At 39.8% G+C, this 15,330-nt stretch overlaps 1 protein-coding gene across 5 annotated transcripts in view; it reads right to left on the minus strand.

Annotated features, from left to right (window-relative positions):
* Positions 1–15,330, minus strand: part of rerea (arginine-glutamic acid dipeptide (RE) repeats a) — a 169,542-nt gene that overhangs the window by 34,216 nt on the left and 119,996 nt on the right. For 3 of the 5 annotated variants that reach the window (XM_055049881.1, XM_055049882.1, XM_055049880.1), the window contains exons 6-10: positions 14,410–14,514; positions 5,613–5,661; positions 3,731–3,855; positions 2,230–2,329; positions 603–701 (exon numbers count right to left, since the gene is read on the minus strand). In XM_055049881.1, the coding sequence (XP_054905856.1) occupies positions 603–701; positions 2,230–2,329; positions 3,731–3,855; positions 5,613–5,661; positions 14,410–14,514 (478 nt within the window). Of the gene's footprint in view, positions 1–602; positions 702–2,229; positions 2,330–3,730; positions 3,856–5,612; positions 5,662–9,079; positions 9,429–14,409; positions 14,515–15,330 lie in introns of those variants that run through there. The other 2 variants (XM_055049884.1, XM_055049883.1) reach the window with 2 other exon arrangements.

A 15,330-nucleotide genomic window follows, 5' to 3' on the forward strand; every position in this document is an offset into this window, starting at 1 on the left:
TTTAAAAGAAGAATAAACTTAGAGACCGAACCGTCTGAGATCTACAGTCCGATTCAGGCAGTGGCGTTATCTTTAAAAAGCAGTGGGTATACAAACACGCAGCCCAGTGTGTCAAAACGCATGAAAGCCACAGCCGCAGTGCTCATTCGGTTTGACATGCTGTAATTCAGAGCTTTCATTTCCCTCCTTCCCACCCATGAAGTGGTGTTTGATCAGCCATTTTCTGATTCCAGCCCTCCGGCAGCTGCGGTGAAGCTCACTTCTAAATACAAATGGAGGCTAACATTACCAGCCCCCAATCTTTTCCCTTTCCAGACTTCCGTGCAAAAAGATTTATTTTGTGGGTGATAAACAGGACGCAGCTGCTCTTAAGCTGCGGAGGAGCTGGGAAACTAAAGAGCGATTTTACTGAAGCCGCGTGAGGCCGGGCCAAGAGCTCTGTTACCTCTCAACAGCTCCCTCTAAAGACAAACGCTGCACTGACCTGATCATACTATTATTAGTGGATAGATAAAGAAAACAGCGGCATTTGATGAATCTGCATTAATTAATTAAATAATTAATTAATTTATTTATTTTTTGACAAAAACAGCTTCTCTTACCACTTCATCCTCAGACCAGCACTTCTCTATCAGTTTAGGTACCGGCTTCTTCACCAGACGCTGCAGAGCCTTGCCTGCATCGTAGCTGCTCTCATGAAGCTGAACACAAACACCACACACACAAAAAAAAGAAAAAAAAAAGACATACAATTATATCAACAGGGCAACAAAATACACAAAAATAAAGAAAAATACTTTTAGACTTTGCTACAATTACCGTTTCAAATAGTGCAAAGGGTGCATTTATGTCTTTTTACTAAATCTGAAAACAATCAGCCTCTTTGAGTTGAAACTTTTTAGATTATCATTTTTGTCCTTTCTTCTTTACATAACAGGTTAGATTGGATGGAGACTTTCTGCAAACATTTTAAAGTTAGGGATTCCCCCTAAACTGGTTTTTGCGCCTACACTTTGCCTAGGCTATTCTAGCACAAAATATGGCGCTTCGCACATAGAACAAAAAGTTCAATTCTGGTTTTATTTGATCAAAACACCATTTGCATCTCCTACATGGCTTGTGGCAAAACGTAAACAGAACTTGACGGTTGTCTTCTTTATAGTTGGCTGTGGATCTCTGCAGCTCCTCCAGTCACCAGGAGCCTCACAGCTGTTTCTCTAAGTGACCTGTGCGTTTAGATGGCATGGTCAAAGTTTGTGGAACGTTTTTATAGCCTAACTTTCTTCCTGACCTGTCTACTGTGATTTTTTTTTAAATGTCTGTTTATCCACTAATATTCTCCAACAAATCTCAGAACAGCTGGATTCATACTGAGATTGAAACAAACAAAGGCGTTCTCCTGAGTACATCATTTGCACTGGATTTCAGGAGTATCAGGGTGAAGGAGAACCAATTACAAATGTATGCAATACTTTTCAGAGTTTTATTTGTGAAAAAAATTCAAAAGTGTGCATCGTGTTTCTTCCACTTCACAAGCATTTTGTTAGTTAGTACTTTGTTAGTCACGGAAACCCGGCTAATACATGGTAATTGCAGGACTCTAAAATGTGTCAAGGTTCCAGGAAACCTGCAGATGGATATTTGAGCTGCAACCAAATCACATGCGAACTTGATATAAGAGGAAAAAAAATTCCACATCTAGGTGTGACTGGACTTGTCAGTACAAATCCTCCAGCATCAGAGGAAATGCCTGCCAAGACCTGAAAACCAGTCTGGGGATGAGGAGCAACAGTGAAAAGAGGCGATGGAGCTTTAAGCACTGTCACATTCAATTGGGTGAAACAGGCAGCGCCGGAGCTCTCCCTCTGAGAACAAACAAGCATTACTCATTGGAATTGCAAATACAGCAGAAGGTCAAGAGACAATGACCTGTTCGCTATGCTAATTTTCTAGTTTATAGACTCGGCATATAAATCCCCTGTTTATGATGATTCTAATCTCTTTGTTGTGCTTGATTCCCCTGCATTCATTGTCAATGTGACGGACAAATCTCTCATTATGCGCAATGTGTTATGTAGGTTCTGAGGTTGGGTTCACAGACAGGAGAACGGGGCGCGTGTCCGCTGTCTCAGAGGCCTCATCACTGCACAGGTACGACTGCAGAAATACTTCCAGCAACTAAGGGGTTTTCATTGTGCAACCATTTAGTGCTGCTGCATGACAACTTACAGTGTTAAGTGCGTTTAAGGTAGTGTCATCTCGAGAGGCGGCTAGACAGCCATCTTCTGTCGATCCTCCGTCACACATCCCTGCAAAGGCAGCCATGCTCCTGCAGACAAACAAACAATATATAGTTTTAATATTTAAAAAAGCAACAACAAAAAATAATAAATTAGACTGAGTAAAAGAAAAATATATAATTCTTTAACATGTCTGGCCTTCAACTTTGAATTTCACTCTTCATAATGCAAAGCAAATAAATATAGTGGCCTTGATTGTGACCAATCCACACAGACCGAAAATGAGCAACCAAATAAATGTACCGACTGTCTTCAATTAGAAAACAGTTCAAATTTTGCAGGTCTTTAGCTTTAAAATCATTATGTTCAGATTTTAAGCCAATAAAATAGTGAGAAAAAAGGTTTTTACAAACATAATAATTCGGGGGTTTTTTTTCCACAACAAAATTGACACATAGAGCTAGGAAGGCACAATATATTGGTACTAATCACCCGATATTAGTCAATTTTCAACATTTCAGTATTGGCCCGATGAATAAAACTAGGCCGGCATAAACAGCCTATGCTTATTTTCATTTTATTGCCATCTGTTTCTGCAGGTTGGTCATGTGATATTTGCTTGGTCATGTGACAGTGATGCAGCAAAGGATTGTGGGGGAGTGTGTGGTCGTTTGTTTTCAAGGTGCTAAAATGGTAATATAGTATCGGTACATATTGGTATCAATATCAGATTGTGATATTAATATGATATGTGCATCCCTACATACAGAAATATATATGTGTGAGTTCATAACTGGTAATTATATAAGCTAGAGTTAAACAACAAGTGTAATACGTGCAACACTGTAATTCACCAGTATTAATAGAGGACATTCCATGCATGACGATAGAACAAGATGCCTCAAAATAGACTGGAAGTAATGATATTACAGGTAATGTTGGTTCATAATAATCTTCCTGCCTTCGATGAGATTATCTGATACAGATGATACAGGAAGAGCGGAGGTTAAATCATAAAGATGAGAAGGAAGTGTCATAAATGCTTGTTAACTGCAATCATCGTGATGATTCCCTAATATTGTGAACCGAATAAAAAATTTTAAGTAGTAAAGTGACATCTTCACAGCTTTGTCTTGATGGTGGCAGACTGAATATACTGCAGTTCAACACCAGAAACACGTGAAGCTACATCACCCCCATGATGACGTACTAATGAGCTCCAACATCGATAAGTAGCATTACAATGTCAATTATGAACTGTAACAAATCACAGATGTTGTACTTTCATGGATATTTAGTCAGGCAGGCATGTTTTAACATAAAATTATGCAAATGCTCTCAGATGTCAGCTTTGCGATAGCAGGATGACGTGGAATGACACTTTTAATCCATCTTAAAACCCCGCAGCGGATGACTTTAGTGAGCTAGACGTAGAAGCTTAGATGCTCCAGACTTATGCGGTAGAATGGATTTCTGTTCTGCGGGCTCACCTTGCAGCTCTGAGGTACATAAGAAGGTCACAGTCGTTGACCCCTGGCATCCAGACCAGCTCCTCATTCTCGGTCACTGCCTGGCCACCAGGGGAGGGGAAAGGCTGCAGCTCTGGGAGCTTGGCCTAATTAGGTCCACAGAGAAGGAGAGAGACAGATGGTATCACACTACAAATAGCACACACAGGCTTGAAAAAAAAAAAAAGAAAGAAAGAAATATCAGCTTACAACCCCTTGTCATCAACTTTTCACTTTGAGCCTGAGTGGTGGCAGTGGGGACGAGTTAGAGTCACAACGATTCAACATCACAACAGAGAAAGTCATTACCGAAAGACGACAACTTTTGTTGTTTAAACAAAGTTGTGAGTTTACATAAATCCTCCAAATGAGGCAGTGGTGTTAAAAGCTTGCTGATATTTCAAAATCAGCAAGTTTAACACTTTTTAATTTTTTTTTTTTTTTTACATGAAAACACTGGCTTCATCGAAGCACCAAACGCTTTTTGAAACTATGGAAACAAGGCTAAATTAATTTTTAGTACCTGTCTACTGGATTTTAATCAGGAAGAAACAAATGATTAAGAAGTTTGGAAATTAATCTACAAAATAATCTTCTTTTCCAATGCTTCCGTGATTGAACTTATATTGACTTGAATATATTTACGTGTGTATATAAATAAACCAAATTACAACGACACATCAACAGTTCCAAGTAACACTGCTCATTAACAAGCTCTAACACTCTTATTGGTAAACATTTGGCAACAAATGGTTTGAGTAAAGAAAACAGCCTTGCTTATGTCAATCATGGTATCAATACAAAAATATTTAACATTGTCAAACTGCTTTTACTTGAAAGACCAGAAACTACTCTTCTTGCTGCTAAAATAGTATTTTGATCATTGCAGTTAGAAAGATGTTAGCAATGGTGCTTATTTATTATGATGATTTTGATCAACTTCAGCAAAAGTTCAGAATAGAGCTAATTTCTCCAGTGATTGTTAGACAGAATATCATAACCCTTTTGCTGTTCTGAGTTTTATAGAATAACAAAAGCATATCATACTGGTATTAACTGGCAGGTCTGTTTGATCCTAGTTGGAGAAACAGACATGCCCGTTTTAAAATATTAGCTTAACAACAGAAATGGGAGACACCGTTCGAGCTTTGGCACCGACACTTGAGCGGGGGAAAGGTGTGCCAATCTGTTTTCAGGCAGCTGACTTGAAGAGAGCAGCAACAGGTGGGGGTCACACAGAAATGCTCCTTAGGGCCAGAAACTCTCCAGCAACAAATTAAAAGGACTTTAAATCAATGCAACAACACAATGAAGAGTTTGGTATACTTTGATATAATTAAACACTAATTATTATGGGAGCCTTACATTTATAAAAATAGGATCTCATAATATAAAAACATAAGGTTGCTTGAGAAGAAAGGCAGGAGGGATTAAATGGTACAGAAATAAGAACGTAAGGAAGGAAACAGGGGAGGAAAGGACATTAAGGAGAAGGAAAAAAGACATGTAGGACACAAGAAGAAGGGACATAGGACACATGGAGAGAAAAAAGGAAGGACTCAAAAGAAATAGAGAAAAATTAAATTAAAGAACAAGAGCTAATAAGAAAGGAAGGACAGAAAGAAGCAAAGCAGGACACAAAAAAGTAAGAATAGAAGAAAGCGAAGAGAGAAGGAGAAAAAGAAGCAAGAGCACATGAAAAAAGGAAGAGAAGAAAAAAAACAACAACCACACATACGTCACATTCAGCTTGGATCTGAATTTTCCACATGAATGATAAGAGTGATCTACTCTCAGTGTGATAACTGTGCAGTGAGCGGCAGCATCTCATTTCCATGCTGATGTGTGCTGTGCAACGACTTACCTGGTGACTCGGTCCCACTCGGATTTCCCCCTGTGTGCTGTTCAGTCGCCTGGGAAGAGACAAGCGAAGGAGATCGAAGCTAAATATTTATCCAATGACATTTACGTCACGTAAAAAGTTTAGCTAATTAAGTAATGCTGGCACAACCCAACAAAAACACAAAAACGGAGGTAGAAATCTCAGTAAAGCTAAAGTGGAGGATAAAAAGTGGTAATATGAATTCCTGACAAGGAGGAAGATTACAAGAAAGAAGATAAAGATAAGTGTGTCAAAAATGCAACAAGTACGCAGTGTTTTATTCTGAGGAGCAAACACAGATTTCAGGAGAATATTCTCGACTCTGCTGCTCAGAGAAAATGTGCAGGCCTCGTATTATGGATGCAGCAATAAAAAAAAAAGCAGGAGGAGGAGGAGGGGAGGATGTGGAGTAGCTGGCTGTGGATGTGCAGAGCGAGGAGCCTCTGGAAGCGGCTGCCGGTACAAACGCTGGTAGCCATAGAAACTGCTGTTTAATAATAGTGTTCGGATTCTCCAGCTGCAGTGGATTAAAGAAAATGACAAGATGTTCCTTTTGAAAAGCCTTCCCCCCCCCGTGTTGCCAAGGCGACGGCTCTGATTTTCATACAAGCGAGTGCGAGGCGGCCCAGAATCTGTCAGCGTGATTTGCACCCGGAGAAGCTTGCACTCCATCACCCGGACCTGGAGGAAACTCAAGAGGCCGAAACCCTCTGGTTCTCTTTACGATCCTCGCATCCACACAAAAAACCCTGTGGTACTCGGGCTCGCTTTCCCCCCCTTCCCGACACGTCTCCTCCTACACAGTTTCTGTGTCAGGACCGGGTGATTAAAGGTGTAACGTGAGCTACGGCTGACAGGAGTGCCGGCACAGACGTAGATACGAGCACAGCACAAAAAATGAAAACACAAATACGTGGAGGTGCAGTGAGTGACCCTCGCCTAAACGGTCCGCCGCTGCAGAGAATGTTGCAACGATCCGTTTTATTTTACAAGAAACATTAGCAGCAGTTATGAAAAACAAATATAATGCAATTAAATAAGCATTAAGCAAAAGGACGAACTACTTTAAGTGCGGATTATTCTGCATGAGATCGTTAACCTCGGTCACCTCTAAATGCTGATCAATTGGTCAAAACAAATAATTTCATTTTCCGATTTATAAAATCCATTAAGTAAAAAACAAACAAAAAAAATCTTTTTCCTCCACCTTTTTTTCCTCTATAAAACACAAAAAACCTGCAGGAAGTACTTCAATTTTTAGTAAAACTTCGATAAAGGATAAGCGCATACGCTTTGATGCGAAAATTGGGCTAATGATCTGTTCACATTTTGTAAAATTCAAAACTGATAACTGTACTGACCTCAGAAAAAGAACAAAAACATCTAAATTGGTCAGCATCAGAATGTGTTGATCCCCACTTCAAGAAAATCAAAAATAGGTATCAGAATGAAAAGCCTGATTGGTGCATCTCTCTATTTTCAAACATTCAGCGCTAATGACGTACAAAAAACCATCAGAGAAACATTAATAAGGTTTTTTTCTGGTTGACAGATGTGTTTTGTTTTTCTATGAATTAATGACCCTCCAAATCACAGTCAGAATATTTTTGAACTCTCACTACTCTGAAAGAAAAATAGTGTCAATTTTTTAAACCTTATTTCTTGTATGCAGTCATCAGGCTTTTCTTGGACTATCCCACATATTGTGTTTCTCTGACATCTGACCTAATCATTTTGACTTTTGTCATTTTTAGGGACTATAACACAAAATAGAAAACTGCGACTTATTTTGTAAGGGTAGTACATTTGAATCCATCAGAAAATAAAGAAAATAACGAAATTACAAAATTACAGTATTTAACCGGTTAGGACCAAAAAAGGATAAAATTGGACGATTCCCATCAGAATGTTATCAAACACGGTTTGTGAGGATAAATGTGAAACCCGTTTGCTTGGACTTATTTAAGAGGAAAATGTATACAAGCATTAAATTATATCTGTTTGGGGTTTGCAGAGTAAAAATATAAACTAAGTATACTCTAGACTAATACGGCATGTGTTCTTAACAACCAAAGTTGTGCAAATGCGTTTTTGACGATGTGCAGTCGGTCAGGTCAACAGTACGTTTGGCAGGAAGTTGTAAGGATGACAAACGAGGACCTATGCTCCAGGACAAAAACAATATGTCTGAGGAAAACCATGCTTTGTTGCTGCAGACTGCAGCAGTAAGATCTGAGGAGTTTATTTATTTGATCAGCAGGTCCTCTCCCAATCCTTTTGACGCACTGAAAGCAACAATTTTCAGCCAATCATATAAAGGCAAGGGACATAAGTTATGAAATTTAATGGAGATAATGTTTAAATTTGATTTTATGCTGCGTTCAAATCAAATAGCTCTATCCAGAATCCAGCACATTTTCCTCTTTGATGCATTAAAATGCAAAGAAAATAAAAAAAAAAAAAAAAAAACATGAGCAGGTGAGACCTTAAAGAAAATCAGCAAAATTTGAAACGTGATTGGTGCATCTCTAAACCGTAAAATAAGCAATTTGATTAATGTAATACAACTAGTACTTCGTAAATTAACAAGACATATTTATATATATATATATATATATATATAATATATATATATATATATATATATATATATATATAGGGGAAGTTGTTGATGATTTCTGCACCAACTAATGGTGTTTATGTTCGTTTCACCGCAATAATCCCCTAAAAGCCTGTTGCCGAGTGCAACAAACAATGTTAAACCTGTCCCTTTATTCCTCACAAGTTCAGCTTAAAGTCAGCATTAGCACACAATCTTGTCAAGAAATTAAAGGCTTATTTATAAAACCCAAACAACGTGACAGTCAGGGCAACCGAGCGTGTGTGTAATCAAGGAAAAACCCCTCCCACTCCATCAATTTCAGCCAATCAGAGCGCCAGACTTGTGGCACACTGACATAATTGCGGTCCAGCTAAGACAGACCAACTTCAAGGTATTAGTATTAGTAAGCAGAGTCGGCTGAGTTTTCGCTGCTCCTCGGCGGCGCCTGAACGCGCCATGTCAGCCGGGTAGTAAACAAGGAGCTGCAAAATGGAGCCCGTCTCATTCCGTTGCAATAACCCAGCTGGGAGCGCATTTAACGGCTTGTTCTGTCGAGGCGAGCCCCGCGACCAGCACACCGCGCATTCGTCGGGACGACGCTGGACGTGGATTTGAGGTGCAGCGGTGCATTTTGTCCGCCACTGGCAGCGCAGACGGAATGCAGAGCGGCGGTGACACTCTTTTCTCTTCTCCCCGACACAAACACGCGATGACAGCGACGCGGGCAGCGGCGCAAACATCCCGGCTCCAAATTCGGAGAGCCCCCGTGAAAATATGACGCGCCGACCCCTGACGCTGCAGCTGTTACCCCGGCGGAGCGGAGCGGAGAAGAGGAGCGCAGACCTACCTCCGGGGGCTGAACAGGTCGTCCATTTCTGACATGGAGCCCCGAGGCTGGGTGGTGACACGGTGTGTGTGTGTGCGCGCGCGCCGCTCGCCGGATTGAACTGCCCCCCTTCTCACACCTATTCCGAGGCGCTCAAAATGGAGAAGCACGCATTCGCCTGCCTGCCACGGAGAGGTGCTCACTGAGCTTGTGCTGTGACCTCAGCCTGCACGCACAGCGTCAAGAGCTCCACTCGCTCCTCCGTGGGCTCTACTGAGCATGTGCCGCGACCTCACACACACAAAGCACGTAAACACACACGCACACACACGGAGCCACATGCGGGATGTGGGATTCATCTCTGCGCCGTGATCATGCTGCAGACACCGCGCTCTGAATACCCAACGAGGAGAGGAGAGAGAGGAAGGATGATGATGATGATGAGGGGGGGGGAGGGAGGGGTCTTTACAGTCACAGGCAACCCGGTGGCAATAACAAGGACTGCTGTCAATGCAACATGAAAGATGCTCCCCCCACCAGCAGCAGCAGACAGCTGCCAGTGGTTCTCCCATTGTGCACAAATACACGTAATCTAAAATGAATTCCTTTACAGCCACATGATTTCTTCACTGCTGTCTGAGTAATAGTGTATGGACACAACTATAAAGTCTCTAACTGCAGCACCTTAACACTGACTGTTCCAAAACACAGCGCTCGCTCTCTCTCTCTCTCTCTATCTATCTATCTATCTATCTATCTATCTATCTATCTACTATCTATCTATCTATCTATCTATCTATCTATCTATCTATCTATCTATCTATCTATCTATCTATCTATCTATATCTATCTATCTATCTATCTATCTATCTATCTATCTATCTATCTATCTATCTATCTATCTATCTATCATCTATCTATCTATCTATCTATCTATCTATCTATCTATCTATCTATCTATCTATCTATCTATCTATCTATCTATCTATCTATCTATCTATCTATCTATCTATCTATCTATCTATCTATCTATCTATCTATCTATCTATCTATCTATCTATCTATCTATCTATCTATCTATCTATCTATCTATCTATCTATCTATCTATCTATCTATCTATATCTATCTATCTATCTATCTATCTATCTATCTATCTATCTATCTATCTATCTATCTATCTATCTATCTATCTATCTATCTATCTATCTATCTATCTATCTATCTATCTATCTATATATCTATCTATCTATCTATCTATCTATCTATCTATCTATCTATCTATCTATATCTATCTCTCTATCTATCTATCTATCTATATATCTATCTATATATATATATATATATATATATATATATATTCCAATGATTTGATTAGTTAACGTCCAAACAGGGTTTTGAGCAACTCATGAGCTGAATAACAGTCTTCACAAGTTTGCCAAACAGACAACTACATCCACAAAGGCCACATTCTCACTAAAACTAGATAAATGGTTAAAGTCCCTATGCACTCATTTCCTGTAGCTCAAAGAGTAGACTTTAAAATACTTTTTGCTACTTCATAAATCACCAAACGAACTAACGTTTGCGCCAGAACACATTAAGAAACTGTTTTTGTATCATTCCAGACCTTCTGGTTCTGGTTCTACGTCTGCTCTGCATCTCCAGAAGCAAACATGGAGAAGCAGCATCTGCAATAATCTGGAACAAACTTCCAAACAAACTGGGCAGCCAAAATTATCTTTAAATCTTGGATCAAAACCCACGTTATGAGTTTCCTTCAATTAATAAACAAGTAGAACATCACTAATTGTAATCTGTCTTTCCTCTTTACTTTGCCACTCCAATGTAATGTTCTTATTTTATGTTTTTAAATCAAGTGAAGAACTTTGAATGCTCTGTTGCTGAATTGGACTTTACCAATACACTTGTCTGGCCTTCAAATTACACAACCGTTAAACCAGGGAGAGAACTATAAAACATGCAGGATGCCGGCCCTCGACTTTGGCCACTGCTGGGCGTTTGTGTTAACCACACCAACTGGAGACGCACTCCTGAATAAGCTGGACCATAAGATGGTGTACTATCTTAAAGTATGCTAAATCTTATGTCTGCAGTGACCTGCTCCATACCACTTGGTGGAAATACAGTCCACTTGTTAGTTCTTCAGGTCAAATACTTCAGGTGGAACACTTCTCATCTCTTGACGTCAATCTCAGAAACGTTTGCGTCGCTGCTTAACTTTAGCTGTGAGACACATGAGCAGTTTCTTCCATATTCAGCCCTTTTCAAGCCACCCACAGCATCTCAAACAGATCGAGATTTAGGGCTTTGATTCACCTCGGGACTTTCCGTGTCATAATTCTCCGCCAGTCTCTCGGTGGATTTACTAGTATGTTTTGGGTCACTGTCATGTTGAAGGGTCCAGCTCCAGTTTAACATCCAATTTATTTACAGATGGTCTCAGATTTTCCTGCACCATCTGATACACATCAGCTGCGAATGCAAAAGAGAGCAGCACACGTAGCAAAAGCCTGGATTTTACCACCCATGTCTGAAAAGGTTGGGCTGCTATTCAAACCACTCAGTAAATTTGATCTGCAGCGAGACACCACGTTTGGCAACAAGACTGCATAATATATCAAGAATATTGTGCCATGGAAAATATCTGTTCCACGACTTAATTACTTTTTATGATTCACCGAAATGTTTCAGTTCAATCACATTCTTAATATCAGACAAAGATAATTATTGCTGATGATTTTTTTGCCCACTCTTGAATTTTCACACAGGAGCGGTTTTGAGCCCCAAACGCCGTGCTACAGTACCTCAATTGTGTTTAAGTCCAGGCTTTGACTAGACCACTCCAAACCTTTTTGTTTTTTCAAAAGAGATGGTTTTGCTGGTGTGGTTTGGATTGTCGTCCTGTTGCATAAACCAACTGCGCCTGAGTTTAATGTCACAAACTGAGGGTCAATCGTTCTCTTTCAGATGTTTTTTTCAGGGCCCAAAGCAGCCTTAGACTATCTCTCTAAAGATTACATTTCATAAGTGTTAATTTTACACCAAAGATTTCTCTTTTTTCCGCATCACACCACAGATTATACTCCAAAAAGTCTTGGGAATCACCCACATGTTTTATTCCCCATTTATTTTTCTTTTTGGCAAATGTGAGATGGACCTTTTATCCAATTTTTTTCTTTTTCTTTTCATGAATCTCTATGGAAGCAGATTTTTACCAGGTCGCTTTATGACATCCTGGATGAATTGCTGAAGAGCTTTCAGAGTAATTTTGGGAGACTGAACTTGAATTCAACATCAAATGAGCTCCTTTTTCCAGTCCCAGCAAGCAGTATGTTGGAAGTAGTCAAACTAATTTCTGTATTTAAATATGATCTCACTTTAACTAAAGAGAGAAGATAAATCAGAGGAAACACTTAAGAAAATAAAATCCAAAAAATCTGTGTTCTCATCACACGAAACCTGACGTGGGCAACAAATATGAAACAAAAAACTAAGACTTCAACAACAAAAATGACAATCCATCAGCATTTACTCTATTTGCACATTTTTTCTTTCTTGTTTTTTGTATTTTCTTGCTGTAATGTAACACAATGTGCTTTAAAAACAAGAAAAAGATTGGTGATTAAAACCCAGTGCATAATTTAACTAATCTAATCAATGCCAAAACTATTTAGAAGCCATGGGGGTTTCCCCAGATCATTTCCCATAATTACACTGCGTGAGGATCAGTCTTTGTTTACTGATAAGATTATCAACGTAATGAGCAGAGGGTATCGCTGGGGTGTGTAACCACAGACGAATAAAGCGGAAGGATGTAAAATAAAAATGACTTTTAATGCCCTGGATGTGTTGGAGGATTAGCAGCAGAATGTTGAAACAATTTGTCCAATAGTACACAAACCTGCTTTTTTTATATATATAAATAATGGAAACATCAGCAACTCTGCTTTCATTTTAGCATATAGGAAGTTATTTACACAAATGGAAAACTAAAGACGTAGTTTAGTAAAAGCCTCAATGCTGACAAAAATATTTAAAAATTTCTGAAATTAGATTTTTATGCAAATTAAACAAAATCTCATTGTTCTTGATTTACTTTCCCTTATCAATGTCTTTTCCAAGATTCATTTTTTTACCATTTTAGCTTAAAAATAGTATAAAATACCTCAGTTGGCCAAGAAGAACCACTGGATGATTGCATATGAGAAAATTATTTGTGACAATGTAAAAATAAACATTATTTTATATTTATTCCTTGTTTTGACATTTATTTTAAGAAGAAACATAAAACAGTTAAGAAGGAAAACTTTCAGCTTATGTCGTCCTGATTTATTTGTTGTTTTTTTTTTAAGACAGAGTAAAATCTACCCAGTGCCTTTCAAAGTCCTTATACCTCTTAAACTTTTTCCCACATTGTGTCACATCATTACCACAAACTTCAGCATGGAATTAAACCAACACAAAGCAGCGCATACATCTAAAGTGGAACAAAACGCACAAGTGGTATTTAAAATGTTTTACAAATAAAGAAATGTTTTTTTTAAAAAAGCGCTCCCTGCACATCTGGAGTCTTAAAAGTCTTGTTCATTGCAAAAATAACCCAAACTTAGTCAGTATAGACACAGAGCGACTTTTCCAGTTCAGCCACACATTTTCAAATGGATTTAGGTCTGAGCTTTGGCTCATTCTAACAAGAACATGCTTTGATCCACAGCGTTCTGTTCCAGTTATGGATCTATTTTTATTGTACTCGCCGGAGGGTGAAAGTCTGCCTCAGTCTAAAGACTTTTGTGGCCTTTAAGAGGTTTTTCTTCCAGGACCGCCGTGTAATTTAGCTACATCAATCTTCACTAAAACTCAGCAGCTTCTCTGTCCCTTCTGAAGAAGAAGCATCCCGCACAGCATGATGCAGCCACCACCATACGTCACTGTGAAACCAGCGTGTTCAGAAAAAGGTGCAGTGTCGGGTTACAGTTGCATGTTTTTACAAGTTGGCCAAAAAAGTTCAGTTCTGAACCAGGAGACGTTTTCCCTCACGATTGCCGTGTCCCCTACACTGCAAACGGGACTTTATATTATTTTCTTCTTGCCACTTTTAAAAATTGATCAGATTTGTCAAAATCCTCCAGTTACAACTTCATAACTTTATATGCTACTTTTTGTCCATCTGTTAAGCAAAATCTCTTTAAAGAGATTAAAAGTAAGCTTGGAGTTATAACATGACAGCATCTGAAATGGCTCAAGGGGCTTTTCAAGGTACTGGATGAGGAATGCATTCTGGCTTATCAGTCAGGGTGAACAGACAGCAGCAGCAGCAGCAGCAGCTCACCTGGTCTCTGGGTTGTATCCAAGGATGTAGAAAAAGGAGTCGATCCGGGCTTTGAACTCCCGGGCAGCAAAAATGTCAGAGAAATGGGAAATGTTGCATTTCCCCCTGCAGGACAGAAGACAGACTCTTAAGACACAAACAATGACATGACAACAAGCCTGAGCAGAGGAATCTGGAATTAAAAAGTTTTTTGGGTGTTTATTTATTTGAGGGGAAAATAAAAAAAATAAAAAAATCCAGTTTCTATTCTCAGTTAGTGACTGCTGACTTGTGATGAGGCATCAGGCTGCGCGCTGAAGCCGTAAACATCAGCTCAACATGTCTGCTTTAACGCGGCGCCTGCTGTTGAGGTGTTGGAGACAGACGCCACAGAGATCTAGAGAGATTTTCAACCTGCCTGCGCGTCCCCTTCTCCCTCCCTCCCTCCCCATCTTCCACGACGAGCAGGAGGAGCAGGAGGGGGCGAGGCTCTGACCACATCTTGATACCATTTCCCGTTTCCAGCACCCTGGTGTCTGACTCTATCAAAATAACAGACATCGCACGCATGTGGGGCTCTGCTGCCAAGCACAGAAACAGCATCTTCCTCTCCCTGAAAAGATTAAAGGGCGCTAAGGCGAGCCGACTTCGGAGAGCTGCGGCATTACAGCATCCCGCTGGAATTCCCTCCCGTTTATCTAAAGCCTGGAGAATAAGTCAAATCAAAGGGAGCTCTGTGTAGGAGAGGTTGCAGCTAATTTTCCCTGAAATCAGTGGTTTCTGGAAGACATAGCTTTACTGCTCACACATGGTTCTGGTTGGAGAGGAAAAGGGGGGGAGCGGGTACAGGAAAGGAGGGGTTAAGGGACGGAGGTGGGGGCAAGGAGTGTTTTTTTTTTTGTTGTGGTTGTTTTTGTTTTTATTTTACTGCGCCTGCACGCG

The sequence above is a fragment of the Poeciliopsis prolifica genome, unplaced genomic scaffold (genome assembly GCF_027474105.1).
Source record: "Poeciliopsis prolifica strain line A6 unplaced genomic scaffold, Auburn_PproV2 SCAFFOLD029, whole genome shotgun sequence".
Lineage (NCBI taxonomy): Eukaryota > Metazoa > Chordata > Actinopteri > Cyprinodontiformes > Poeciliidae > Poeciliopsis > Poeciliopsis prolifica.